Source organism: Pelodiscus sinensis, chromosome 28 (assembly GCF_049634645.1).
Source record: "Pelodiscus sinensis isolate JC-2024 chromosome 28, ASM4963464v1, whole genome shotgun sequence".
NCBI lineage: Eukaryota > Metazoa > Chordata > Testudines > Trionychidae > Pelodiscus > Pelodiscus sinensis.
In genome coordinates, this window is record NC_134738.1 from 6,038,908 (window position 1) to 6,065,728 (window position 26,821).

Here is a 26,821-nt window from a genome sequence, read left to right on the forward strand (position 1 = left end):
CCTTTTGGTCCAACAGCCACCGCATGGCTCCTACAAGGCCTCCAGCAGCAGTCCCTGCCAGCAGGAGACACTGTCCAAACCCAGCCAGAACCTAGAGGGGAGGGAAGTGCCTCCCTGCTGGCTGGTAGGAGCTGGCGGGGAGATGGAGATGGCTCAGCCAGCCAGCCAGTCTGCTGCGCCAACAGAGGAGAGTCAGCAGGAAGAGCAAATGGGGTTTCCAAAGAATGAGACAGGGAGCCCTTCCCCTCTTGCCCAGCTGGAGTCTGCAGGACCGGGGGGAAGCACCAGTCTTCAGGGGGAATCTGGTCACTGTGGTCCCCAGATGAGGGCAAAAAAAGCTTCTGACTTCCTAAAACAAATGAGGCGAAAGTCCACACCCTTGTTTGCGGCTTCCCGGGAGCTGCGTGGCTCCATGAGGCTCCCCTCTCGAAGGCCCCCCGACATCCTGAAGCTAATGAGACGCAGGTCATTCTTTGGTGGATTCAAGACACAAGAAAATGGCAGCAAACAACGTGGGGTCAGTGGCGAGCCTGGGGTGCATGCAGCCACTGGAAAAGAGGGGCTGGAGGAGGAGCCGCTGCCTGTGTGTCCTGAGCCTCAGCCGTGTGTGGGACGGCCAGGCACACTAGAAGGAACAGCAGCACTCAAACTAGAAGCAGAGATGCAATTTATAGACCGCCGTGAAAAAGAGACTAGCCCTGTAGAGAGACCAGCTCCAGCAAAAGAACTGTATATTGAGCCAAATCATTTAGCACCATCTACAGATCCAGCCGAAGGGCAAGAGCCGGAAAGAGAAGCAGCAGAAACTGATGATCAGGCCAAGTCTGTATTGGAAGGGATTCAGGCAGGTTTTAAACTCTGTGAGACCCCCACAACAGACAGAATTCCCTCCCCAGAAGCCTGCAGTACTCCAGAGAGTCACCAGGCTGCTCCAGGCCTAGAGGGCAGAACCCCGACGTGCCCCAGTTTGCACTCAGGGAGTCCCACGGAAAGCCTGTCAAATCACGACCCTACCTGTGATTTATTGTCTCTGCATGAACATGCAGGAGCAGCCAAGTGGGACATGTCTGAACGCTCAGCTGGGACGGGAGAAGGGCAGACAGGGGATGAGAATCCTGCCTCCGGTCCCAGGAGACTGAGGACTCAGGCTGAAAGGACAGAGGAAATGCGGTGCCTAGCCATGAACCATTACCTGGATTGTGCGTCTGTGCCCAGCCCTCGTGCAAAGCTGGACCTGAGCGAGGGCATGCGGCTAATAGCAGCTCTAGACCTTTGTCAGACTAGCACAGGAGGTCTGAGCATCACAGAATCCTGGCGACACGTCTGGCCCAAAGGCTCTGGAACGTGTGTCAACCAGGGATCAAGTGGGGTTAGATTACAGACTGAAAATTGCTTACCTGCAGCAGAAGTACGAGCAATAGCAGAGCAGACACCCTGTGAAAGTGAGAAGGAACAGCTCCCCAAGGAACTAGCCCAGAGTGATGAGAATCAGCAGGAGCCAGAACCATCCTCAGTGACAAATGAAACAGAAGGAGATGTGGAGAACACAAATGAAAACATAAAGGTGGGATCAGCAGCCCTAGAAGAGCAACAAGAGCCACACTGTATGGGAGAGACTGAGACAGTGGGCAATAGATTTTCTAAAGAGACAGAGGTTCCATCCAAAGAGGAAAGAGGGAAAACTGAGGAAGAAATTCCAGACTATAGAAGGGGTCCTGTAAATGAAGACCCACAGTCAGGGGTGGACACCTCCCCCAAGGAGATCATGGGGCCAGCACGTGAGGAGACGGAAAGAGTTCCTGTAAAGCAGGTTGTGGAGGAATATTTCAATGGAGACCAAAGTGCAGAGGTGGACACCTCCAGCCAGGAGATACTGGGGCCTGCAAAAGAGAGAGCCCAGGAAGGCAACACAACACTGGGATATTTAAATTTAGAGGCTGAAAACTCAGTGGTGGATATCTCCCCTGAGGAGAGCCTGGTGCCAGCCAAAGCACACTCAGGGGAGAAAATGAAAGACACAATAGACAGCTCTAGAGGTGGCCCATTACATGTTGTTGAGGACAGAAATCATAAAGCTGAGGGAGGCGTACATGGTAGAGAAACAGCGAAGGAAGAGAGACGCCCACCTGGAGAAGATCTGGCAGAGGCTGCTCCGGATCCAGAAGGGGCTTCAGGAGCTGGAAAAGAAGAGATAAGTGCCCCACTGGGGAACGGAGCTGTGCCAGAACCCCAGAGGGCACCTGCTGAGCACCCAAAGGTACAGAAGAGAGTGAGCTTTGGTGAGGAGCCCCTGGAACAAGCAGCTGATAGAGGAGCAATGAGAGATGGAAAAGATCCTAGTGGTAAGGGAGATTCGACCTTAAATGATGGTTTAATACAAAGCCAAGGAGAAGAGACGCTGACCTCACCAGGCGCTACAGAGTCTGACATACACCACCACCTTCCTTCTGCCAGGCTGCAGCCCCCATGCCATGTGCAAGACATCACACAGGTACGGTGGCACGGCACATGAGTCCAGAATGCTTTGTGTGGGGGTGGGATGGGCTGCCAGGGGCTGAGGCCTGGGGCCTTTTATCTCTAGGGCTGTCTCTGGGCCTGGCTGAGAGGCTGATGTGGGCTTACTTGGCATGCTAAGTCCTGTGTCCATTCCCCCTGAGCCCCTGTAACACAGCTGGCCCAGCACAAACTGGCTCCCTGGAGAGGACTGAGCTGATGGAATTGAGAAACGGGTCCCATTGGGTCAGGGCTGAGACAGCCATGGGTAAAGGAGAAAGCAACTTGCTGCCATTTCGTGGCTGCAGACAGGACATCATCCTGCTGTGCTCTCCCCTGGCCGCTCCAAGGGCCGGCTCCATTCCGAGCCATGCTGTGTGGCTGGGCAGTGCAAAGCAGTCCAGTAGCACAGTGCTGGATGGTGTGTGTCTCACAGCACATAGTGAAACAGAAAAGCCATAGAAATGGATTAAACTGCCAGCAGCAACCCCGACACCCTTTTCTCTGCCTGTGCTCAGTGGGACAGACTCCCTGCTGGTGCCACGTGCACTTTACCCTGGCTGAGGAGCTGTTCCAAAATCTCCTGCACTGGAGCTTTGCCTGAGTATGGATGGTGCGTGGCTTTGGGAACTCGCCACCAGCCCATTAGTCTGTGGGTGGTATGGAGCAGCCCTCGGGGGCTTCACCTCACAACTGCCTGAAAACAACCAACATGAAGTTAGACCCACAGCCAGATGGAATTTCCTTGGGGAAACCCACCCTGCTAAAAATAGCAAACAAAGCTGCTGCTACTGTCTCTGCCTCCACATTAGACAAAGCTACAGCTTCAAGGTACCTGTTGGCAAAATCTGCCCCACAAAGATGTGCTCCTTCCAAGGGCGGCCCGTGGACCTAGGAAAACTAGGCAGTTTCCTAGGGCGCCGCGGGCCCGGGCGCCCAATGATGATGTCACGGCCATTGATGGCCGTGCAGGCGGGGGCGCAGACCACACCTTCCGTCTAGGGCGCCAGCTGCCGCAGTCGGCCTCGGGCCGCTCCTGGCTCCTTCCCATTCCTGAAAGGCGTTGGGAGTGGTCCCACCGACACTCTGGCAAAGGCCTCCCCAATGATGGGTAGAGGCTGCAGGGGCACCTTGCTAGGCCCCCTTAACTTCTTATGCTTCTGTCACAACTCAGCTTCTGTGATAGTCTCACTGACCTGAACATGTGGGGTCAGTAGAAATTTTGCTCCGGCCTATCACCAGTTTTGCTGACACCCAGATGTCCTGCAAATGGACCATGATGAGCCATTTTTAACAATTCATCACAATAACACTCAGGTATCACAAGCTGCTTGCTAACTGCTGCCTGGGAACGCATCCTCCCACCAGGAGGCTCCCTATACTGCAGCAAGGGAGGTTGAGGTTGGACATTAGGAAAAATTTCCTGTCGGGGTGGTTAAACACTGGAATAAATTGCCTAGGGAGGTTGTGGAATCTCCATCACTGGAGATATTGAAGAGCAGATTGGATAGACATCTATCAGGGATGGTCTAGACTAGCGGTTCCCAACCTTTTCCAGATGGGGACCCATTTTGACAATTCAGGAAGACTTGGTGACCCAAGGCAACTTAAAAACGGGGGAGGGAGGGAGGCAGAGCCACCCAGGGAGACACTTGGTGACCCTTTTGAAATGTAATAATGACCCATATTTGGATCCCGACCCATAGGTTGGGAGACCCTAGTCTAGACAGTGCTTGGTCCTGCCATGAGGGCAGGGGACTGGACTCAATGACCTCTCAAGGTCCCTTTCAGTTCTAGTATTCTATGATTCTGTGATTGGGTGGCTGGCTTTGGGCTGCCCTTCAGCTCCAGGCAGTCTGGCCTCGTGTGGTCAGGCCTACCTATCACAGCATGCTAATGAAATTTGCAGATGACACAAAGCAGGAAGGTATTTTCAATCCAGAGAAGAAGATGCAAGAAGATCTGAATGACCTTGAAAACTGGAATAATAGAAATCGGATGAAATGTAATAATGCAAAGTGCAAGGTCATGCACATAGGGACTAAAACCAGAATTTTTTGCTATAACCTGGGGCATATCAGTTAGAAGTGAAAGAGGAGAACAATCTTGAGTGGTGGGGAACAGACTATCCCTAGTTTGTTCCTTCAGCACTTGCCCCCAGAAATTGTCCCTAACACGCTTCAAAAATATTCAAATTCTTTATCTGGAAACCCTGAGTGCAGTTCTGGTCTCCATGTAAGAAAGTTGAATTCAGACTGGAACAGATGAACTGCTGAGCTACTAAGAGGATCTGAGGAATGGAAAACCCACCTTATCAGAGAGACTCAAAGAGTTTGGCTTGTTTAGCCTAAGGAAACGAAGGCTGAGGGAGGCTTTGATTGCTCTCTATAAATACATCAAAGGGATAAATACCGGGGGGAGAGGAGTTATTCAAGTTAAGGGTCAATGTGGGCACAAGAACAAATGGATAGAAACTGGCCATCAACAAGTTTAGGCTTGAAATGTATCAATGGTTTCTAGCCATCAAAGGGGTGAAGGTCTGGAACAGCCTCCCAAGAGGAGCAGTGGGGGCAAAGACCTACCTGAGCTTGGTAAGTTTATGGCGGGAAGGAGAAGTTGCCCCCAAGGGCATGGATCTGACCTGTGACTGCTAATGGCAAATATCTCCAATGGCCGGAGATGGGACACTAGGTGGAGAGGGCACTGAGTTACTGCAGAGGATTCTTTCCCGGGTATCTGCCTGGTGGGTCTTGCCCACATGTGCAGTGTCTAACTGGCTGCTGTTTTGGGGGTAGGAAAGGAATTTTCCGCTAAGTCAGATTGGGAGAGGCCCTGGGTTGAGGGGATGTCAAGGGGTGCAGGTCATGTGCTGGTCTGAATTAGAGAGAGTGGGTGCAGTTCTATGGCTGGCAATGTGCAGGAGATCACACTGGATGATCATGGTGGCCTCTTCTGGCCTTGCTGTCTGTGAATCTATGAGTATTAACTCAGTCCTTTCTCAGGCAGTGACTTGGCTTCTCTGGGAGCTCCCCCGAGAAAGAACAGAGTGAACGCTTGTGTCAGTCCTCATGGTTATCTGGGCCCTGAGTGGTACAGGAGCAAATGGAATTCTGTGGTGCAGGCTGACGCTGACTCCACATCAGTTATTTTGTTGGGTTTCGCTCTGAATTTGTGGATTCTAGGCTTGTTGTGAGCTTAAAACCCCATTTCTGATCTCAGGAGCCTGTTGCCCTAAGAAGAACAGTGAGGAAAACCCGGAAGTTTGTTGTGGATGGGAAGGAGATCAGTGTGACAACCTCAAAGACAATCAGCAAAGTGGATATGAAGGATGAGAAGATGCGCTCAGAGCGGTAAGGGGCACTTGGTCAACTGGGAAGGGACATAGAGGAATGAATATAGCAGGGGATCCTGGTGCAGGGGTTGAGTGCACCCTGCCTTTCCCATATTGTGAAAAAGGGAGGGATGTCTGCAAACAGCATGTGTCAGAGTGTGGGAAGGACGCTGGCAGAAAGCATGCGCTGGGGTGTGGGAGGGACGCTGGCAGGCAGCATGCGCTGGGGTGTGGGAGGGATGCTGGCAGGCAGCATGCGCTGGGGTGTGGGAGGAACGCTGGCAGACAGCATGCGCTGGGGTGTGGGAGGGAGGTTGACAGCACACTGGAGTGTGGTTGCGACATGTGCAGACAATGTGCTCTGGGGTGTAGAAGGGACATTGACAGACAGCATGTGCTGGGCTGTGTGAGGGAGGTTGACCCCGCGCTGTAGTGTGGGTGGGACATGTGCACTGTGGTGTGGGAGGGATGCTGGCAGACAGCATGCCCTGGAGTGTGGGAGGGACGATGGCAGACCGCATGCACTGCGGTGTGGGAGGGATGCTGGCAGACAGCATGCGCTGCGGTGTGGGAGGGACCTTGGCAGACAGCATGCGCTGGGGTGTGGGAGGGACCTTGGCAGACAGCATGCGCTGGGGTGTGGGAGGGACCTTGGCAGACAGCATGCGCTGCGGTGTGGGAGGGACCTTGGCAGACAGCATGCGCTGGGGTGTGGGAGGGACGCTGGCAGACAGCATGCGCTGCGGTGTGGGAGGGACCTTGGCAGACAGCATGCGCTGGGGTGTGGGAGGGACCTTGGCAGACAGCATGCGCTGGGGTGTGGGAGGGACCTTGGCAGACAGCATGCGCTGCGGTGTGGGAGGGACCTTGGCAGACAGCATGCGCTGGGGTGTGGGAGGGACCTTGGCAGACAGCATGCGCTGGGGTGTGGGAGGGACCTTGGCAGACAGCATGCGCTGGGGTGTGGGAGGGACCTTGGCAGACAGCATGCGCTGGGGTGTGGGAGGGACCTTGGCAGACAGCATGCGCTGGGGTGTGGGAGGGACCTTGGCAGACAGCATGCGCTGCGGTGTGGGAGGGACCTTGGCAGACAGCATGCGCTGGGGTGTGGGAGGGACCTTGGCAGACAGCATGCGCTGGGGTGTGGGAGGGACCTTGGCAGACAGCATGCGCTGGGGTGTGGGAGGGACCTTGGCAGACAGCATGCGCTGGGGTGTGGGAGGGACCTTGGCAGACAGCATGCGCTGCGGTGTGGGAGGGACCTTGGCAGACAGCATGCGCTGGGGTGTGGGAGGGACCTTGGCAGACAGCATGCGCTGGGGTGTGGGAGGGACCTTGGCAGACAGCATGCGCTGGGGTGTGGGAGGGACCTTGGCAGACAGCATGCGCTGGGGTGTGGGAGGGACCTTGGCAGACAGCATGCACTGCGGTGTGGGAAGGACGCTGGCAGACAGCATGCACTGCGGTGTGGGAGGGAGTTTGACAGCATGCTGCAGTGTGGGTGAGACATGTGCAGAGAATGTGTGCTGGGGTGTGGGAAGGACACCTGCGGACCAGTATATAGAGAGTGAAAAGCCTGTTGAGAGTCTACGGGTTAAGTTTAGAGGTGGAAGCAACAGGAGTGATGTTGTGTTTGGGATCTGCTATAGACCACCGGGTCAGGTGGATGAGGTAGACCAGGCTTTCTTCAGACAACCGAGAGAAGCTTCCAGATTGCAGGCCCTGGTTCTCATGGGGGACTTTAATCACCCTGACATCTGTTGGGAGACCAATACGGCAGTACACAGACAATCCAGGAAGTTTTTGGGAGAATGTTGGGGATAACTTCTTGGTACAAGTGCTGAAGGAACCTACCAGGGGCCATGTGCAGTTTGACCTGCTGCTCACAAACAGGGAGGAACTAGTAGGGGAAGTGTAGAGGCGGATGACAACCTCAGAAGCAGTGATCATGAAATGGTAGATTTCAGGATCCTGACCAAAGGAAGAAGGAAGAGTAGCAAAATACACACCCTGGAATTCAGAAAAGCAGACTTTGACTCCCTCAGAGAACTGATGGGCAGGATTCTGGGGAATGCTTACATGAAGGGAAAAGTAGTCCAGGAGAACTGGCAGTATTTTAAAGAAGCCTTATTGAAGGCACAGGAAGAAACCATTCCGATGCGCAGTAAGAAAAGCAAATATGGTAGGTGACCAGGTTGGCTTACCGGGGAAATCCTTGGTGAGCTTAAACACAAAAGGAAGCTGACAAGAAGTGGAAACCTGGACAGATGACTAGGGAGGAGTATCAATATATTGCTCGAGAATGCAGAGGTGTTATCAAGAAGGCGAAAGTGCAATTGGAATTCCAGCTAGCAAGGGATGTGAGGGGTAACAAAAAAGGTTTCTGCAGGCATGTGAGCAATAAGAAAGGGTGTGGGGCCATTACTGGTTGAGGGAGGTAACCTAGGGTATGTCTAGACTACCTGGCTTCATCGACAGAGCCATGTAAACTAGTTTACCCGACATAGGCAAAGAAGTGGGGATTTAAATAGATGCGGATCTGTCGGCTGGGGAAGCCTTTGCCGACCGATCCTGTAAACCTCAATTTACGAGGCATAAGGGATCAGTCAGCAAAGGCTTCCCCAGCCGACAGATCCGCATCTAGACTGCCGCGCTGTGCTGGATCAGCTGATTGTCAGCACAGCGCGGCAGCCGTGTTTATTTTAATGAAGCGGGGATTATTTAAATCCCCGCTTTTTTGCCTATGCTGGGCAAACTAGTTTACATGGCTCCGTCAATGGAGCCATTTAGTCTAGACATACTCCTAGTGACAGATGATGTGGGAAAAGCTGAAGTGCTCAATGCTTTCTTTGCCTCGCTCTTCCAGGGCAAGGTCAGCTCCCAGACAAATGCACTAGACAACGCAGTAGGGAAAGGAGGTGCACAGCCCCGGGTGGAGAAAGAACAAGTTAGGAACTATTTAGAAAAGCTAGACATAAACAAATCCATGGGTCCGGATTTAATGCATCCAAGGATTCTGAGGGAGTTGGCAAATTTCATTGAAGAGCCTTTGGCCATTATCTTTGAAAACTCATGGAGATCGGGAGAGATCCCGGATGATTGGAAAAAAGCAAATGTAGTGCCCATCTTTAAAAAAGGGAAGAAGGACAATCCAGGGAACCACAGACCAGTGAGCCTTACCTTGGTCCCCAGAAAAATCATGGAGGGGTTCCTCGAGGAATCCATTTTGAGGCACTTGGAAGAGGGGAAAGTGATGAGGAATAGTCAACATGGATTCATGAAGGGCAAGCATGCCTGACCAATCTGATTGGCTTCTGTGATGAGGTAACTGGCTCTGTGGATATGGGAATGTCGGTGGATGTGATAGACCTTGACTTCAGCAAAGCTTTTGATACAGTCTCCCACAATATTCTTGCCAGCAAGTTAAGGGAGTATGGATTGGATAAATGGACTGTAAGATGGATAGAAAGCTGGCTGGAATGTCAGGCCCAACGGGTAGTGATCAACGGCTCGATGTCAGGTTGGCGGTCAGTTTCTAGCAGAGTGCCCCAAGGATCAGTTCTAGGGCTGGTTTTGTTCAACATTTTTATTAATGACCTAGATGAGGAGATGGATTGCACCCTCAGCAAGTTTGCGGATGACACTAAGCCAGGGGGAGAGGTACATATGCTGGAGGGCAGGGATAGGGTCCAGAGTGACCTAAACAGATTAGGGGATTGGACCAAAAGAAATCTGATGAGGTTCAACAAGGACAAGTGTAGAGTCCTGCACTTGGGACGGAAGAATCCCAAGCATTGTTACAGGCTTGGGATGGAATGGCTAAGTAGCAGTTCGGCAGAAAAGGACCTGGGGGTTACAGTGGATGAGAAGCTGGATATGAGTCAACAGTTGCCTTTGTAGCCAAGAAGGCTAATGGCATATAAGGTTGCATTAGGAAGAGCATTGCTATGAGATCTAGAGAAGTGATTATTCCCCTTTATTTTTTGTTGGTGAGGCCACACCTGGGCTACGTCTACACTGGCACGTTCTCACACAAAAACTTTCGCGGAAGAGTTCTTCTGCAAAAATTCTTCCAGAAGAGAGCGTCTACACTGGCATGTGCTTTTGTGCAAGAGCATCCATGCTAGTGTAGACGCTCTCTTGCGCAAGAAAGTTCTGATGGCCATTTTAACCATAGGGCTTTCTTGAGCAAGAAATTCATGTTGCCTGTCTACATTGGCCTCTTCTGGAAGTGCTCTTGCGCAAGAGGGCTTATTCCTGAGCGGGAGTGTCAGAGTATTTGCGCAAGAGGCCTTGATTTTATACATTAGAACATCAGTTTACTTGCACAAGAATACGTGGCCAGTGTAGACAGGCAGCAAGTTTTTGCGTAAGAGCGGCTGCTTTTGTGCGAGATCGCGCCAGTGTAGACACAGCCCTGGAGTATTATATCCAGTTCTGGGCTCCCCACTAAAGAAAGGATGTGGACACATCGGAGAGGGTCCAGCGGAGGGTGACCAAAATTATTAGGGGACTGGAGCGCATGACCTGAGGAGAGACTGAGCGATTTGGGTTTGTTTAGTCTGCAGAAGAGAAGAGTGAGGGGGGATTTGATAGCAGCCTTCAACTTCCTGAAGGGAGGTTCCAAAGAGGATGGAGAGAGGCTGTTCACAGTTGTGACGGATGGCAGAACAAGGAGCAATGGTCTCAAGTTACAGTGGGGGAGATCTAGGTTGGATATTAGGAAGAACTATTTCCCTAGGAGGGTGGTGAAGTAGTGGAATGGGTTACCTAGGGCGGGGGTGGAATCTCCATCCCTGGAGGTTTTTAAATCTCGGCTTGACAGGGCCCTGGCTGGGTTGATTTAGTTGGGATTGGGCCTGCGTTGGGAAGGGGGCCAGACTTGATGACCTCCTGAGGTCTCTTCCAGCTCTCTGATTCTACCAGTGCTGACTCGTGTTTCTATTGGCATAGCTGTGCTGAAGACAGTGGAGTTTGAAAACTTAGGAAAGGGTCACCCGAGGAGACAAATGAAATGGGTTTGGGGTCAAGTCTGGGTCTGAAATGGCTGACTGTCACGAGGTTGCTTGCCAATGTATCTCCCTCTTGGTGGATCTGACTTGCCAGGCGCCAGGAGCTGCATGAACTCCGCCTCCTCCAGAAGGAAGAGCAGCGAGCCCAGAGTCACCTGGAGCAGAAGCTCCATCAGCAGCGGGAGCAGATGTTCCGCCACATTGAGCAGGAAATGATGGTAACCAGGCCAGGCAGACCACAGCCCCTCCCATCCCCATGGCACATCCTGTAGCACCAGGCTCACATGCAGCTCAGCAAGCAGGGAACTGAAAACCATCCCAGGCCTCAATCTCCCCAGATTCCTCTTCCAAATCCCACATGTATGGGACATGCTGAGGGTGACCATCATTCCCAAAGGGAAATGGGACACCACATGGGACTGGACCAAGGACCTCTGGTACCCGGCACGGGACTGGTCTAAGTCACTCGCCCAAGCCCTCCTGGCCTGAGCTGCCCTCCCCATGTGGGGCTGGTGTCGCTGCTCACCTGAGACTCCTCCCTGCATATGTCTGGGGCTGGCAACCCTGCTCCCCCCCCACACTGAGCCCTGTCTCCCTTTTGCATGGGGTCTCATTGCCCCCCGGGCCGAGCCCTACCCCCTTCAGCATGGAGTGTCATTGGGCCTGCAGACGGGGGGCGAGAGGAGGGCAGAGGCCTGGAGGCTGCCCCGTGTTCACAGCCTGTGGGAGGCAAGTGTGCAAGAGGCTCATGTGCCCAGCACTTTCCCGCTCTGCGAGGAAGACCCAGGGTGGCCAAAGCCCAGAGGCTTGGAGCCAACTGTTTGCCTGGGAACAGCAACCCCTGCGATTTGGGGCTGGTGCTTTCTTGGTTCAGCCCCTCTGGCAGGCCCCGCTATCAGGGCTGCTGGGAGTGTGTGGAAAAGGCCTGCTAAGCACCCTGCTCTGTGCTCATAGAGCAAGAAGCAGTATTATGACCAGGAGGTGGAGAGCCTGGAGCGGCAGCATCGGCAGGCCCGGGAACGCCAGGAGCACGAGTTCACCACCCGGCTCCGGGACGAAGCCAAGCGCCTGAAAGCCCTGCAGGAAAAGGACTATGGCAAGAAGCTACCAGCCTTGAGAGGCAACAGGAGAGAGGTACCTGCCTGCCGAGAGCCTACAGTCTCAAGCCAGTGGGATCTGGGTCTCCTTTCCCCCCCGCCCCGAGCCAGTGAGACCTATGATCCTTCTTCCAGACAATGGAACCTAGAGCCCTAGGGATCCTTCCTCCCCGAGCCAGTGAGACCTATGATCCTTCTTCCAGACAATGGAACCTAGAGCCCTAGGGATCCTTCCTCCCCGAGCCAGTGGGACCCAGGGATCTTTTCTTTCCCCCCTAAGCCATGGGGAATCTAGGGATCCCTCTCCTTCCCTAAGCCAATGGGCAACAATGACAATCCGGCTGCTCAGAGCTAAGCCGCCTGACTTAGCTAATGGACTCTGCAGCCCCCACTGTGCCACTGGCTCTAAGACACTTCACTTACCCAGTAGGATCCAAAGGTCCCTGCCATCCTGTAAAAACCCTGGTCATGCAGCCTAGGTGCGCCTACGGCTAGGGCTATTTCTGTGGGGAGCACTCCTGGCTCCCGAGCCCTTGTACTGCTGTTCCTGCCCTACAGCAGGATTTGTGACTGGAGCCCTGAGGGCTCAGCTCCCAGCTGAGGCCAGTGCTGGTCTAGTTCAGCTGGGTCACTTTCATACACCAGCAAAGCTGGGACTTTGCACAAGGCCAAAGGGGGGCAAGTGCCCGACATGTGTTGCAATGTGACTCCTTTGGGCCCAAGGAAAAGCCCAGGCCGCGTGGAATGGCATTAACAGCAAGCTGGAGCTGGGCTCCTGCAGAACAGACTTTGTTCAATGGTTAGTTCCTGCCCAATTTTTGCTGCCAGCAGCACGGGGCATGTGGAGCCCTCTCTTGCTAGGGGCCCTGGGGTGAGATTCCCTGCCTTGGGGGGCTCCGAGCAGGCCTGCTAAGGACCCTTCAAGCAAGCTGCTAAATGGTGGGCAGAGCAGCCTGGGCACTGACCCAGAGAGGTCCCAGCTGATGGAGCTGGCTCATAGCAGCGGGTCTGACTGTTTGAGACTGGTTGCCGTGGGCGGGATTCATGTGATTCTAACTGGCAGGAGCAGAGATTTCTGCAGCAGCAGCAAGAGGAGCTAAACCTGGCCTTGCAGAGAATTGTGCAGGAGCACAAAAAGAAAGTGACCTCCATCGAGTGGGAGTGCGTCAGCAAGATCCACAGTCTCAAGAGAGGTACCTGGAGCTCGGGGAGGGATAAGGGCTGAGATGCAGCAAACCAGTGATTCACGTCTGCTTTTTTGCTGTCCTCCATTGTTAGCTCTCCTTCCCCGCTAAGAGGAGGACCGGCACTTGCCTTCCCCTTCCTCCTAGGTCTTTAAAGAGCCTTCTCTGCATGCTGGTTTAGAGGGAGAAGGAGCAGCAGGGATGGGTGGTGCTAGGAACAGCTACATGGGGGAGTCACGTGGTGGAGGGAGGGAAGGAGGGAGGGTCAGGGAGTGTCAAAGGCCTGGCGGGACTGAGCAGAGAGAAGCACTTTGTGTGGGTCAGAGCAGGGATTCTCCGCCCTTTGCAGCCCGGGAGTCAGTGGTGTGGAGCGTTGAGCAAGGCCACCTGCAGGAGAAGTACCATCTCTTCAAGCAGCAGGTGAAGGAGCAGTACTCCCTGCAGCAGCAGCAGCTCAACAAGCGGCAGGAGCAGGTGAGCACTGAAGCTCCCCCTGCATGGGACAGGGGAGCGGGTTGAGCCCAGCCACTGAGTGAGCCACGTGGGCAGAATGGAAGCTAGGGCAGGAGGCTTCAGTATCCGCAGAGAAGGACCAGAGCCCCTGGGCCAGCAGGACCCAGCATCTCCTGTACCTGAAGAACTGGGCTGAGCCCACACTGGCACAGCCATTGCCCACCCCGGTCCCAGGCTCAAGCTGGGGAGGGAATGGCAGGCCTGGGCCAGTGCACATGAGCACCCCCTGCCTGAGCAGCACTCTCCCTGCACACGGCCTCCTCCAGCCACTGCATTGCACTGCCCTGCCCCTCCAGGGCGCCCGGCCTGGCTCATGCTGGTTCCTGAGGGAGGGGGTGCTGGGCTAGGGATCATTGCTGGAACCCCACCGAAGTTCTCGCAGCTCAGCCTGGAGCCAGCACTGAGAAGAGAGGGGGAGACTGGAGCTTGGAGGGGAGATTTCTGCCAGGCATTCACTCTGCCCCCAGGAGGGGCTGTGCAGTTGTCAACAGGAGCCAGCAGGCAGTCCAGAGCTAACAGCAGCTCACTGCCTAAGCACCTGGGCCTGCCCCATGCTGGCTGCTGACCCCTGAGACTTGTGTGTGCCTCTCTCCTAGGAGACCGAGCGGATGACCCGCTTCCACCAGCGCCTGCTGGCCGAGCTGAGGCAGCAGCAGGCACAGCAGCAGGTACAGCTGCTGAAAACCCAGCGTGGGGAGGCCAAGCTCCGCTTGGCCATGTTCAAGGAGAGTCTGAAGATCCAGGAGGTGATGGGCGCTGAGCAGAGGGACAGGACTAAGCAGGTACTGGCCACTAGCAGCCCCTCTCCTGCTGCATGGGCCTCAGCACAGCCACAGGTCGCTGCTAGTGCAGAGCCTGCGTGGCCAGCCCAGGCACTGGGCAGAGGAAGGCGCTTTCTCAGCTGTGGGCAGCCATGGCCCAGCTCAGCCCCACAGCTGAGTACGTTTCCGTTGCTAGCAGGGAAGATAAGAGGGTCCAGTAGTGGAGCCACCAGCAGCTGGCCAGTCCCCGAGACTCCCAGCACATGGGGTCTGGGGCCCAGAGTGGCTGTAATTTCTGTGAAGGGTCCTGGAGACCACCACCTCCCTCCTGGCTCGGCTCTGGCTGCCAGCTGGACCTCTGGCACCCTAGCCAGCAGCAGGCTCAGTCCCGGGGGGCCGCTCAAGGAGCTGGGCTGATGCCAAGAGGGTTGTGCTGAGCAGGAAGAGCCTGCACCTGCCCAAGGCCTCTGGCAGGTCCCCCACCCCTGAGGCCTTGCCAGAATTGCGAGCACAGCAGCGTAATGCAAGGTCCTACCTGCTCTCAGTTCCTGCAGCAGGAGGAGCCACGCCAGAGGGCAGAGGTGCAGCGCCAGCAGCAGCAGCACAAGCAGCAGCTGCAGGACCTGCAGCAGCATCTGGCTGAGAGCCTCAGTGAGCTGGAGCAGCTGCAGGTGAGTCTGAGCCAAGTCTGGGCAGGTCACTTCCCAGCACCACACAGGAGCAGGCCTCTTTCCCTTCCCCTATGGCCCAGCTGGCTGACGTGGGCTGCTGGGCAGTTGCCTCGGGAACCAGCACACCAGCCCTTGCAGGTTTTGGTATCAGGCAACTGTGAGCTCCTCAGGCATCTGGGAGCCTGGCCTGGAGGTGCTCTGCCTCAGCGGCATGCTCAGATCCCGGCTGTGCTATCCCCATGGTCCTGGCTAACAGCTCCGGCCTCGCACTTTACCAGCCCCCTGCTCAGAGCAGGGATGGTAAATTGCAAGTAGTTGACTAATCGATGCATTTTGCATTGACTATCCAGTTAGTCGATAGGGCGGCTCCACCTTTGAAGTGTAACGGCAGCCTTAGGGCTCTTGCTGCTCTTCAAAGGTGAAAGTGCCAAGTGGAGCCTAGGGACAGCTGGAGCCTCCCATGCTGACTCTGGGCTCCATGCGGAGCTACCGCTTTGAAACACTGTGCGGAGCCCGGCATCAGACTCCTCATGGCATTTCAAAACAGCAGTGCCCCATGGAGCCCAGGATCAGCTGGGGACTCCCCCACTGAGCCTGGGCTCCTGGAGTCCCCAGCTCGTCCTGGGTTGCACGCAGTGCTGCCCTTTGAAGTATCCCATCTCCCCCCCCACGCTGCCTATTTCTGATATAGAGGCAACAAGGGGGAAAGCAACTAGTCAACTACTCTGGTGACCATCCGATAAGCATTTGCCTATCGGATAGTCAACTAGTCGTTCACATCCAGCTGGGGTCTCCTCATCGCTCTAGCTAACTGCCCCTGCCTCACACGTCTCACCAGCCGCATGCTCAGAGCTGGGCAGGGCTTTCCCCACAGCCCTACCTAACTGCTCTTGCCCTGCACATCCCCAGAGAGAGAAGCTCCGCCTGCTGGTTGAGCAGGAGAAGAAGCAGCTGAAGGGACTGGATGAGGAACACACCATGGAGCTGAGCGAGTGGAAACAGCGGCTCGCTGCCCGCAAAGAAGTGAGCCTCCCAGAGCTGGGATTATCACATCAGCACCGGGAGAGGGGGAACAGCATTGCAAAGCCCTAGAAATCCAAAGGGGGGAGGTTCTAGGCCCCACTTCTCCTTCCCCACACCGTGCTGTAGCGGCACCAGCTGTACTGCAGGGATATGGGGGAAGAAACTGACCTCATGGGCAGGCCAGCCTGGCTGTTGGGAGCTCTTAGGAGCGGTGGATGGCAGCTCTGGAGCTTGCTGTGCACACAGCACATCCCCAGGAGTGGGGCACAATCTACATAGAGCAGCACGCTCCTGGCCCTGCTCCAGGCACCCATCGCAAGGCCCAGTCAACCTTAGGAGCAGGTGTGGAGCCTTCACATGTCTGACACGTGCTGCTTTGAACCTGGGTCTCCAGCTGGGGCAAGGAAGGGCCTTGGCTGAAAGGCCGAGCAGGCTTCCCTGGGCAAGCGGCTCTAAGCTGCACTGCTGGTAACCCCTGACCCTTTCTTCTCATCTGCTCTAGATGCTGGAGGAAGAGCTGGCTCACAGGCACCCACTGCAGCTGAAGGGGCTACCCCAAGGCAGCGGACCAGGCAGCAGGATATCCCGGTTCTTCCACTTCCCACCCTGACAGCGCCCTTGGATCTCAGCGGGGACAGCCAGGGGGGGTCCTAGGCCTTCTCCCCAGGACCCGCTCGGCTCCTGCGAGCCAGAGCAGAGAAAGTGCCTGAGCAGACAGGAGAAGATCCCACCTATGGGTTTGACCAAGGTGACATCAGGCAGAAAGGACATGCTGGGACCTGCTATGCGATACGGCCAGGGAGTCCTGGGGGTAGACTGCTGTTTCCAGTTGGACACTGTGAGGGGGAGCCACAGAGCTTGTTGGCCCAGAGCTCTATAGACTGATGCTCATGGCCCATAGTAGGAGCATCTCAGGCTGCTGGAAACAAAACCTGTCCTGGAGGGACATAGGACAGACTCTTGTGGGGAGGCTCAGCCATAGCTACTTTCTGTGTCCCCCTTCTGCCCAGCCCAGTATGTTCTGCTCCCTAAGCAGGAGCATAAATCCTTATGTGCTCGTGGCACTAGAAGGCCTCCCAGCAGGATTCACTGACTTCATAAGCACAGGAACACTTTGCATTTAAGGGCAATCCAGGATCTACCTCAAACCCAACACCTGTGGCCCGCCTCCTTCTCCACTCCTGAGACCCCACCTCTTCTCACATCCTCACTCACTTTCACCAGGCTGGGGCAGGAGTTTGGGTGCAGGTTCTGGTCTTGGGCCAAGAGGTTGGGAGTATGGGAAAGGCCCCAGGCTGAGCTTGGGGCAGAGGGTTGGGGTGCAGGAGGGGACTCAGGGCTGGGAGGTCAGGATGCGTGCTCAGGCTGGGCACCACTTACCTCAGGTGGCTCCCAGACAGTGGTGCAACAGGGCAAAAGCAAGCTCACCCCTCTGGCCTTGCACTGCTCCCAAAAAGTGGAGGCTCCGTGTGCTGCCCTGCATCCACAGGCACTGCCCCTGCAACTCCCAGTGGCCACTAGCAGTCCAGGAATGGGGAACTGTGACCAATCTCCTTGTTTGGCTACAGCAGCCTCCAAGATTTATCCCGATTCCAGGAGACTTCCTGCTGGTTTCCCTTCTAATTTTTTCCATGTGCAGAATGAGTTTTGTTATTAAGGTAACATGTGGATGTGCACCATCAGTAGAAACCATTCATATATGGCAATTAAAAAAAAAAAAAGAGAGATAATTACTCCAGCCATGACAGGTTAGGCATTTTTTAACTCACTACTCAGAGAATTAAAATTTAAGCACAAGAGAAATAAAAGTTATGAAATTCACAGGCCAGTCAAAACCCTACAAACACTTTGAAAGTAGGTGAGTGTGAAAGACAGGGTATGTGAGAGACAGCGTACATAAAAGGATAGAATGACAGATGCGCATCACTCCTTTAAATATTCTGAGCAGTCAGACATAAGAGCTGCTGCCAGCAAGCTCCTCCATCTGAGCCATCATATTCCCCTTATCTCTGCAGAGATGGAGTACAGAAGTGGAGGAAGGGGGACACCAGGACATCCATGCTCCCCTCTTCTCCCTCACACAGCAAGCAGGAGGCTCCTGTGGGGCAGCCAAAGCAGAGGGCAAGTACAGCATGACAGTAGGTGAGGGGCAGCTGAAATGCTTGCATTTGATAGTTTCATGGCCAAATCAGTCAGGATCACCTGTCAGAGGCTCCAGGATCTACTGGGTGGTCAACTTAGAGAAACTTATGAGGGCAAAATCCAGGCCTCGGATTCTAATTCAAGGTGTGCAGTCCATTGGCCACAAGAGGGATTATTCGGGCCACTGACAAAAGCACATTAACCTACAGGCAGAATTGCAGGGAGCACCCATGGAGGAGCTAACTTAACGAGCTATTGTGCTGTACCAAACCACCATGAAATGACTCCTTTGGCAGGAGTGGAGTAAAACCAAACTACAAATCTCATGTTTCATGGTCTTAATATAGCAAGAAACATGCATTTATACCAGTTTGAAGGGAGAGATTGTGGGTCTTAGCAAAGTGGCTGTAGTGACACTGGATCTCCATGATGGGGCTGGTATATTTCCCCAACTGGTGTGGAAGGCACTGCGGTTACTGAAGCAAACTTTTCTTCCAACACAAGCCACAGAAAAAGGGTGACATTAAAGCAGCTGAGACATTCTTCCGGGCAGAGTAAGAATGTTCCTTCTTTCACGCCTTGACCCATACATTTTCCAAGCGACTTTGCAAGGCTGCCTTAGAAAGATCAAAAACTAGGGGAAACATTTCCAAAAGGTCATAAGCAACTACAGTGTTTCAGTTCCAATGAAACAGACCCTGATCCTCCCAGTACTCCTGTTACAATCCACACAGCTTGCTCTGCACCAGCATCCTCATGCTGAATTCCACTTGCTGGCAGGCTTTCTTGTTGCTTCTCAGCCACAGCTACGGAAGTTGGGGAAGAGAACCAGCTCCCCCAGGGCTCTTTGCTGGGGACACCACAGGAATGCAGAGAGAGAAGGGAACTTAACACTCTCAAATGGGGCTCAGGAAAAGGGTCACCGTTGGTACTTGCATGGTATCAGTCTTTTCCAAATCATAGAACATGGCAGAGAGCTGAGTGAAATAGTCTTCATGATAATTTCACTATGTACGGTTTCATGAGCCAGAGGAGCATGGGGTAGGCTGGGTCTCCAAGGATGACTATTGGCATTTCAACATCTCCAATGATTTTCCGGTGTGGGTAGAAAGTTCTGTCTTGCAGCTTTCTGAAGAGGAAGATGTTCCTAAAGATGCACGCATCATAGACTTTTCCCAAGCAGTCTACTTTTATGTTGGTGAAATGGCCTTTATGATCCACCAGTGCCTGCAGCACCACTGGGAAGCACCCCTTGTGGTTTATGTACTATTTATTTGGCAAGGTGACCAGGATGATGCACCATGGAATTCTACAGCTCAGTGGTGGCACCATTTGCTGTTTACTCCAGTTTTGAGAACGGGCAGAAGAATTAGTGTCAAGTCTGTCAATGCAGCCTCTTCAGGCACCCTAGGTCTTGTGCCAGAGGTGCAGGAGGGCATTCGCAGTCCCATGCTGCAGCATTCACAGTTTTACTCTTCTCTGCTTTAGCACCTCCCAGCCCTGAGAATTCTATAAGGGAGATGTGGTAGGTTTGATTCTACCCTGGGGAAACCCTCTCTCCCCCACCCTCGTGAAAGCAGAACCCCTCAGATCTGAACCAACGCTGCAGCAGTTTATTTTTTTTTAAAAAGAAGTCTCTGTACAAAATATGTAAAATCATTTCAGAGAGAACGCAGGCAAGGGGGTGAAGCCTCATCTGTACAGGAGAGCTCAGCAGTGTTCACACCCAGAGATGGGTGATACTGGGGAGTTCCTTGCTGAAGCAGTGGCTCTGGCAAGCACCAGAAATCTGTGGGTCACTATTACAGGGGACCCACCTAACAAAGCAAGGGAGAAGGGTGATAGTTCAAAGAGGTCTTCCGCTCCCCTGGAGGCCAAAGAGCAGCAATCCCATCTGCCTGAGTGACCTTACAAGCTCAGGTTGAAGAGGCAGGTGTCCATGATTTGCACGAGGGGTTGAGAAAGCCAATTGATATTGCTGGCCGGGGAGAGAAACCTCTGAGTGATGAGACCCAGTCGTGTCACTTGCTGGAGCAAATGGCCAGTCTCATGGTGGGATGAAAAGCAGCCAGCTCTGCCCACGGTAGGTCAATCCCCTTGCTTCACAAGGACATCAGACAGGTCCTCCACCCCCTCCAGCTTCAGATTCTGAAAAGAGTAGGAAAGATTCTACAAGCCAGACTCTTTCCATCAGCACCCAAGCACCATGACAGCATCCCACAGGTACACTGTAACCCATCAGTCACAGGGCTCAGGACAGGGTCAGCAGTAGCTAGACCGACTTCCAGCTTTGTCCCTAAAATGGTTCCAGGTGGCTCAGGATGGCTCTTGAGCCACTACCCAGGAGCCAACTTGCCTATTTCTTATCTGCACTCAGGGAACGGAACTAAAACCCAGAACTGATGTTCAGAGGGAAGCTTGGGGTCTGATTTCAGAGGTGAAAAGCCAAATTCAAGCTGTAAATTGTGGCCAGTGTGTTTGCTGCTGGATGAATAGCCACTTCCAAGAGAATGCAGGAGTAAGCAGAGAGACTTATACAAGGACTCACAGAAGGGACCGATCAGCAAAGAAAGCTACAGCTGGGAGGCTAGAAAGCATAGGGATGAGAGAGGGTTCAAAAAGTCAAGCTGAGTTACCTCTTGCAAAGGAAATTTAAATAGCAAGAAAAGGTATCTGGCCATAGAAACAAACAGAATGAGAAGAAAAGTGGGGTTACTATGAAGCAGCAGAGGGGTGAAGATCTGGAACAGCCTGCCAAGGGGAGCAGTGGGGGCAAAAACCTACCTGGCTTTGAGCTTGAACGTGGCTTTGAGACTTACGGCAGGACAGGATGGTGGGACTGCCTCTAATGGCATGGCGCTGACCTGGGACTGCTAACAGCAAATATCTCCAGTGGCCGGAGATGGGACACTAGGTGGGGAGGGTGCTGAATCACTGAAGAGGATTCTTTCCTGGGTATGTGCCAGGTGGGTCTTTCAAACCCAGCACCCCACCCTCTTTCACTGACTGCTGCCTGTAGACCCCATTGATTCATGGGAGTTGCTCGGAAATGCACTCACATACAGCACTCACCTTTTCATTTGCCAAGTGCAAGAGGCAGGCAAACGCCAGTGGCACAGAGAGGTTCTGAGCCATCATGGAAGGCAGCCTGCAAAACAGCCAAGGGAAGGAAGGTGGTTATACGGCGAAGCCTGCAGCTGTCTGAACATACCACCGATGGAGCACACTGGTTAAGTATGGACAGATCCTTCATTGGTCTCCAGCTTTTCCAATTTCTCAATAAAGGAGCCCAAAATCTGTCTCCCCCGAAGGGAAGTGCTCACAAACCCGGCTCAGGCCTGAAGCTACTTCACACTGGTCTCAGCAAAGCAGCCTAGATGGTGCCTGGGCTGAAGGGTAATCGGCATTCAGCAACCAGAACTTCAGCCCAAGCAGTTCTGACACGCAGCAACTAGGAGAGCCTCTCATTACAGCCAAGACAGGCAGCGCTGGCCACACAACCAAGAGGCACCGCAGCTGGCTTGGGCTCAGGGCTATAAAATGCCAGTATAGACCTATGAACTCAGCCCAAGCTCTGGGATCTGGCAGAGGGAGGGTCCCAGAACCCAGGGTCCCGTCTGTGCCTGAGCTGACACAGGGCAGCTGTTGGTGTTGCACTGTAATTCAGGCACACCCTCAGCAGCCAATTGCTTCAGACTGACACCCCTGGTTAAAAGCCAAGAGTGACATTATCCTACAACAGGACAAGATGGGTAGTTAACTGGCAACACCCGGGACAGCTGTGGGCAAACCATGGCCCTCGGTCCACATCCAGACAATCAGCCATTTTTATCCATTCCTCAAGCTCCTACTAGAGCCTGGGGTCGGAGGCTTGCCTCGTCCCACATGGCTCCTGGAAGCAGGAGCACATTTCCTCTCCAACTCTTATGTGTAGGCACAGCCAGAGGCTGCGTGTGCTGCCCCCACAACTCCCATTGGCTAGGAACCACAGCCAAAGGGAACTGCAGGAGTGTGCCTCCGGACGGGGCAGTGCACGGAGCTGCCCAGCCATGCCTAAGCATAGGGGCTGGCTGGACGGGGGGACGTGCATCTGGGAGCTGCTTGAGGAGGTAAGCACCACCAGAGCCTGCAACCTGACCTCCTCCTGTGCCCAATCACCCTACCAGAACCCTGATCCCCCCCTCCTACCCTCCAAGGCCAGGCCCAGGCCCTCTCAGTCCCAGCCCAGGGCCCCTTCCTGAGCTCCAAACCCCTCATCCCCAACCCCACTGTGGAGCCTGTGCCCCCAGCTGGAGCCCTACTCCCCTTCTCACAGCCCATCCCCAATTTCATGAGCATTCATGGTCCACAATACAATTTCCATACTCTGACATGGCCCTCAGGTCAGAAAGTTTGTCCACCTCTGCTCTAGAGGCTTCTAGCAGCATCACATCTGAGTCAGCCACCAGCAGCCGTGGCCCAGCCCCTGTAAGGGTCTTGGCCCCACATACCTGTGAAGCAGATCCTTTGTGATGCCACTGAAAACCTTCTCGCCTGCTACTGTTGCAGAGTGAGTCTTCTTCTCTGCCTCTTCATTCTGCTTCAGCAAGGGGAGAAAAGGCGGGTCATATTCAGGCACAGGCAGGTCCAGCAATCGGGTGCTCTCTGAGACCACGCCAGGAAAGCCTCCAGGTCTTTTGTTTTCCCAAATATGAGCAGGCACAAGATGCATCAAGGAGGAGACTCACAGCAGCACCAGACTTGAACTTCTCTCCCCATCAGTGCAGGAAGGGACAGCTCCTTTTGAAGGGAGCCAGCCCCTCTCCTAAGGCTGCCAGGGACAGTCTAGCCCTCAAGGGGCCATGGGCATTGATCTGCAGCCCTCCCAAGCCCACCTCAGCATGAGAGAAAGGGACCAAAGCCAAGAGCATGTCCTTGGAGCTCCTACACCTGAACAAGACAATTCTGCCAGTGCTAGATGGGTTGCACTCAATGGACTGCTTCATCCAACGTTCAAGATCCACCAGGGAGGTAACTGGCTCTGTGGACGTGGGAAAGTCAGTGGCTGTGATATACCTTGACTTTAGCAAGGCTTTTGATACCGTCTCCCACAATATTCTTGCCAGCAAGTTAAGGGAATGTGGATTGGATAAATGGACGGTAAGATGGATAGAAAGATGGCTAGAAGGCCGGGCCCAGCGGGTAGTGATCAACGGCTCGATGTCAGGATGGTGGTCGGTTTCTAGCGGAGTGCCCCAAGGTTCGGTTCTAGGACCAGTTTTGTTCAATATCTTTATTAATGACCTGGATGAGGGGATGGATTGCACCCTCAGCAAGTTTGCGGATGACACTAAGCTAGGGGGAGAGGTAGATACGCTGGAGGGCAGAGATAGGGTCCAGAGTGACTTAGACAAATTGGAGGATTAGGCCACAAGAAATCTGATGAGGTTCAACAAGGACAAGTGTAGAGTCCTGCACTTGGGACGGAAGAATCTCAAGCATAGCTACAAGTTGGGGACCAACCAGTTAACTAGCAGTTCTGCAGAAAAGGACCTGGAGGTTACAGTGGATGAGAAGCTGGATATGAGTCGACAGGGAGCCCTTGTAGCCAAGAAGGCTAATGGCATATTAGGTTGCATTAAGAGGAGCGTTGCCAGCAGATCCAGAGATGTCATCATTTCCCTTTATTTGGCTTTGGTGAGGCCACATCTGGAGTATTGTGTCCAGTTCTGGGCCCCCCACTACAAAAAGGATGTGGACGCATTGGAGAGGGTCCAGTGGAGGGCAACCAAAATGATTAGGGGGCTGGAGCATATGACTGATGAGGAGAGGCTGAGGGACTTGGGTCTGTTTAGTCTGCAGAAGCGAAGAGTGAGGGGGGATTTGATTGCAGCCTTCAACTTCCTGAAGGGAAGAGAGGATGGAGAGAGGCTGTTCTCAGTAGTGACAGATGGCAGAATAAGGAGCAATGGTCTCAAGTTGTGGTGGGAGAGGTCCGGGTTGGATATTAGGAAAAACTTTCACTAGGAGAGTGGTGAAGCACTGGAATGGGTTACCTAGGGAAGTAGTGGAATCTCCATCCCTAGAGGTGTTTAAGTCTCGGCTTGACAAAGCCCTGGCCGGGTTGATTTAGTTGGGATTGGTCCTGCCTAGAGCAGGGGGCTGGACTTGATGACCTCCTGAGGTCTCTTCCAGCTCTATGGTTCTATGATTCTAAGGTGACTCCTAGAAGCAGCAGAGATCCCTTGGCTACAAATGCAGGGGACTAAGTCAGCTAGGGCACTAAGATGCAGAGGGCAGCCTGAGATTGGGATGTCAGGTTGGTTTACACAGGGGTGAGTGGATGGATGGTGGCTTTGGATTCTCTTTGCACTCACCTCTGCCCCCACCTGTTCCTTCTGCACATCAGTCAGGAGATCCCACATGGTCCGCTTTAGCCTCTTCATATCCATCTTTTTGGCCATCTTTGCATAATGTATTTCTATCTTATTGACCTGAAGACAGAGATGCAAGGTGAGAAGGGTGGTGCGGAGCAAAGAAAACAGCTGTTGCCCCAAACAAGTGGAAATGTATCCATTTGACTAAAGAGCTGAGCCCAGCAGGGTCCCCTCTCTGGTCGATTTGAATCCTAGAATACTAGGACTGGAAGGGACCTCGAGAGGTCATTGAGTCCAGTCCACTGCCCTCATGGCAGGACCCAGTAGCCCATCCCTGATAGATGTCTATCTAACCTGCTCTTAAATATCTCCAGAGATGGAGAATCCACAACCTCCCTGGGCAACTTATTCCAGTGTTTGACCCCCCTGACAGGATACCTGCTCCATCTCACAGCTTTCCTCCCAGGGACTGAGCCCCCTTCAGATGAGTTACCCTCTCCTGCACTGACTGCTAGTGTGCTATGGGGAGCAACACAGGGCTCCCCTGCTCTCCGGGGGCCACAGCCCGGACAGGACTGGCCCTGATGGTGCTTGGCCACATACCTGAAGGGACTGCACATGCAGCGCACCAGTTCTTACCTTCTGGGGCTCAGCAACAAGGTTGGCCTCGCCGTACGTCATGATGTCAGCCACAAGCGCCCCGCTGAGCTCACCGTATGGATCCACGCCCCCGACAGTCACCTCAAAGGTTCCACCCTGGCCCACACAATCCATGGGATCATCGTCGTCATCACTGGCAGCAGCCTAAGCAGATTTTGCAGAGAGAGGCCTCATGCAGCTGCTGGAGCCCATGTCCTTCCTGCACTCGCACACCCCTCAAATATCCCCAGCACGGTGCATTTCCCAGCGCTGGACACAGGACGCCTAAGCTCTCCCATGACTGAACAAATGGTCTGAGAGGGCCCTGAAACAAGTCCATGAAGCTCTGAAAGAGCCAAAGCAGAGCACTTGGACCAGGATCCTGAAAACCAGCTGAGATGCTGCTGGAGGCCTTGGAGGATGTGACAGTGGCGCTGCAGGCTGGGCAAGGGGTTGCACACTGGAGATGGCCCAGAGGGTGAAAGTCCGGCCCAGGGTTTCAGCAGGTTTGCAGACCCAGGAGCTGGCAAGTTCGTGTCAGCATGAGTCCAAGGTTAGTAAGTGTGGAGGGGTAGAGTTAGTCATGAAGACGCTCCTATGGGCCAAGAAAACTTACAGCTGCATTATAGGCCAGTCAACAGCCATTCCACCAGTGGGCTTTTCTAGTGCTGGCTCAAGCACTGCAGGGACCACATGGGAATGAGTGGAAGCAGGCAGGGCAGCAAGACACGGGGTCTGAGCAGTGCGGCAGGCCACCCTACCAGCTGGGGCAGGCGGGATAAAGGGCCTACCCGTGGTAAGGTGGACAGGACAGCCCACATCTGAGTGCCCCACCTACCTTCAGTGCAGGACAGAAGTCGGAGGTGTCATTGGGGTTGTTGTAATCATACTCGCCAATCTCATCCTCTTGCTCAGCAGGGTTGCTCTGCACAGCTCTCCTCCACAGCTGCAGGGACAAGGCCAGAGTGAGGAGAGGACACACAGACCCTGGCCGTTGCACAGAACAACTGGCCACATCCCCTTCCTCCTAGGCCCGCCCCAGCCCTCCTCCGCTTTACCCTCCCCTCCTGCTTGTGCACAGGGTGAGGAGCACAACACATCCGATACCAACAAGTCAGGTAAGGCCAGATAGGTCACCAAGGAGGTGCTCAGTTTATCTCCTGCTGGAGGATGCTCAGTGATTGCACAATACGAGTCCCTCTGCCCACAGCACATTGGCCAGGCAGAGAACACAATGAGGTCAGGAACTCTACCTTGACAGCTGGTTTGAGGGAGAGCTGGATGATGCTGTCAGGGTCATAGTGGAAGTCTTCAGGGAGCGTGGTGCCCTTCTTGTTTTGGTTGTCCAGAGTTGATTTGGCCAGAGTTGTAGCTGCCTGTTGAAGGTCAGCACCGTATTACATAAGATCACCTGCCAACCTGACGGCTGGGCCTAGACTAATCATCTCCAGCCTACACACTGAGGAGCCATTTCAAAGAACCCCTTTGCTTGCCAGGGCACAGCAGCTGCAAGGTCCATGGTGCATTGGAGCTAGCACACTAAAAATTCTGCAGTGGGTCCTCAGAGCTTCATGTGGCACAGCAAGTGGGGGATAGCAG

At 54.0% G+C, this 26,821-nt stretch overlaps 2 protein-coding genes across 7 annotated transcripts in view; one reads left to right on the forward strand and one right to left on the reverse strand.

Moving 5' to 3' along the window:
• Window positions 1–19,052, forward strand: part of LOC102452579 (uncharacterized) — a 32,102-nt gene extending 13,050 nt beyond the window's left edge. The window contains exons 9-18 of one of the 2 annotated variants that reach the window (XM_075911053.1): window positions 17–2,491; window positions 5,713–5,843; window positions 10,931–11,054; window positions 11,791–11,970; window positions 12,997–13,126; window positions 13,467–13,591; window positions 14,227–14,412; window positions 14,937–15,062; window positions 15,972–16,085; window positions 16,588–19,052. In XM_075911053.1, the coding sequence (XP_075767168.1) occupies window positions 17–2,491; window positions 5,713–5,843; window positions 10,931–11,054; window positions 11,791–11,970; window positions 12,997–13,126; window positions 13,467–13,591; window positions 14,227–14,412; window positions 14,937–15,062; window positions 15,972–16,085; window positions 16,588–16,695 (3,699 nt within the window). In that variant the 3' untranslated portion in view covers window positions 16,696–19,052. Of the gene's footprint in view, window positions 1–16; window positions 2,492–5,712; window positions 5,844–10,930; window positions 11,055–11,790; window positions 11,971–12,996; window positions 13,127–13,466; window positions 13,592–14,226; window positions 14,885–14,936; window positions 15,063–15,971; window positions 16,086–16,587 lie in introns of those variants that run through there. The other variant, XM_075911052.1, reaches the window with a different exon arrangement.
• A 12-nt stretch (window positions 19,053–19,064) lies between these two features.
• The window catches only part of NCAPH (non-SMC condensin I complex subunit H), a 30,783-nt gene continuing 23,026 nt past the window's right edge, over window positions 19,065–26,821 (reverse strand). For 2 of the 5 annotated variants that reach the window (XM_075911055.1, XM_075911054.1), the window contains exons 12-18: window positions 26,476–26,598; window positions 26,061–26,168; window positions 25,223–25,387; window positions 24,584–24,700; window positions 22,718–22,803; window positions 21,300–21,375; window positions 20,411–21,137 (exon numbers count right to left, since the gene is read on the reverse strand). In XM_075911055.1, the coding sequence (XP_075767170.1) occupies window positions 20,943–21,137; window positions 21,300–21,375; window positions 22,718–22,803; window positions 24,584–24,700; window positions 25,223–25,387; window positions 26,061–26,168; window positions 26,476–26,598 (870 nt within the window). In that variant the 3' untranslated portion in view covers window positions 20,411–20,942. Of the gene's footprint in view, window positions 19,737–19,818; window positions 20,376–20,409; window positions 21,138–21,299; window positions 21,376–22,717; window positions 22,804–24,583; window positions 24,701–25,222; window positions 25,388–26,060; window positions 26,169–26,475; window positions 26,599–26,821 lie in introns of those variants that run through there. The other 3 variants (XM_075911058.1, XM_006128947.3, XM_075911057.1) reach the window with 3 other exon arrangements.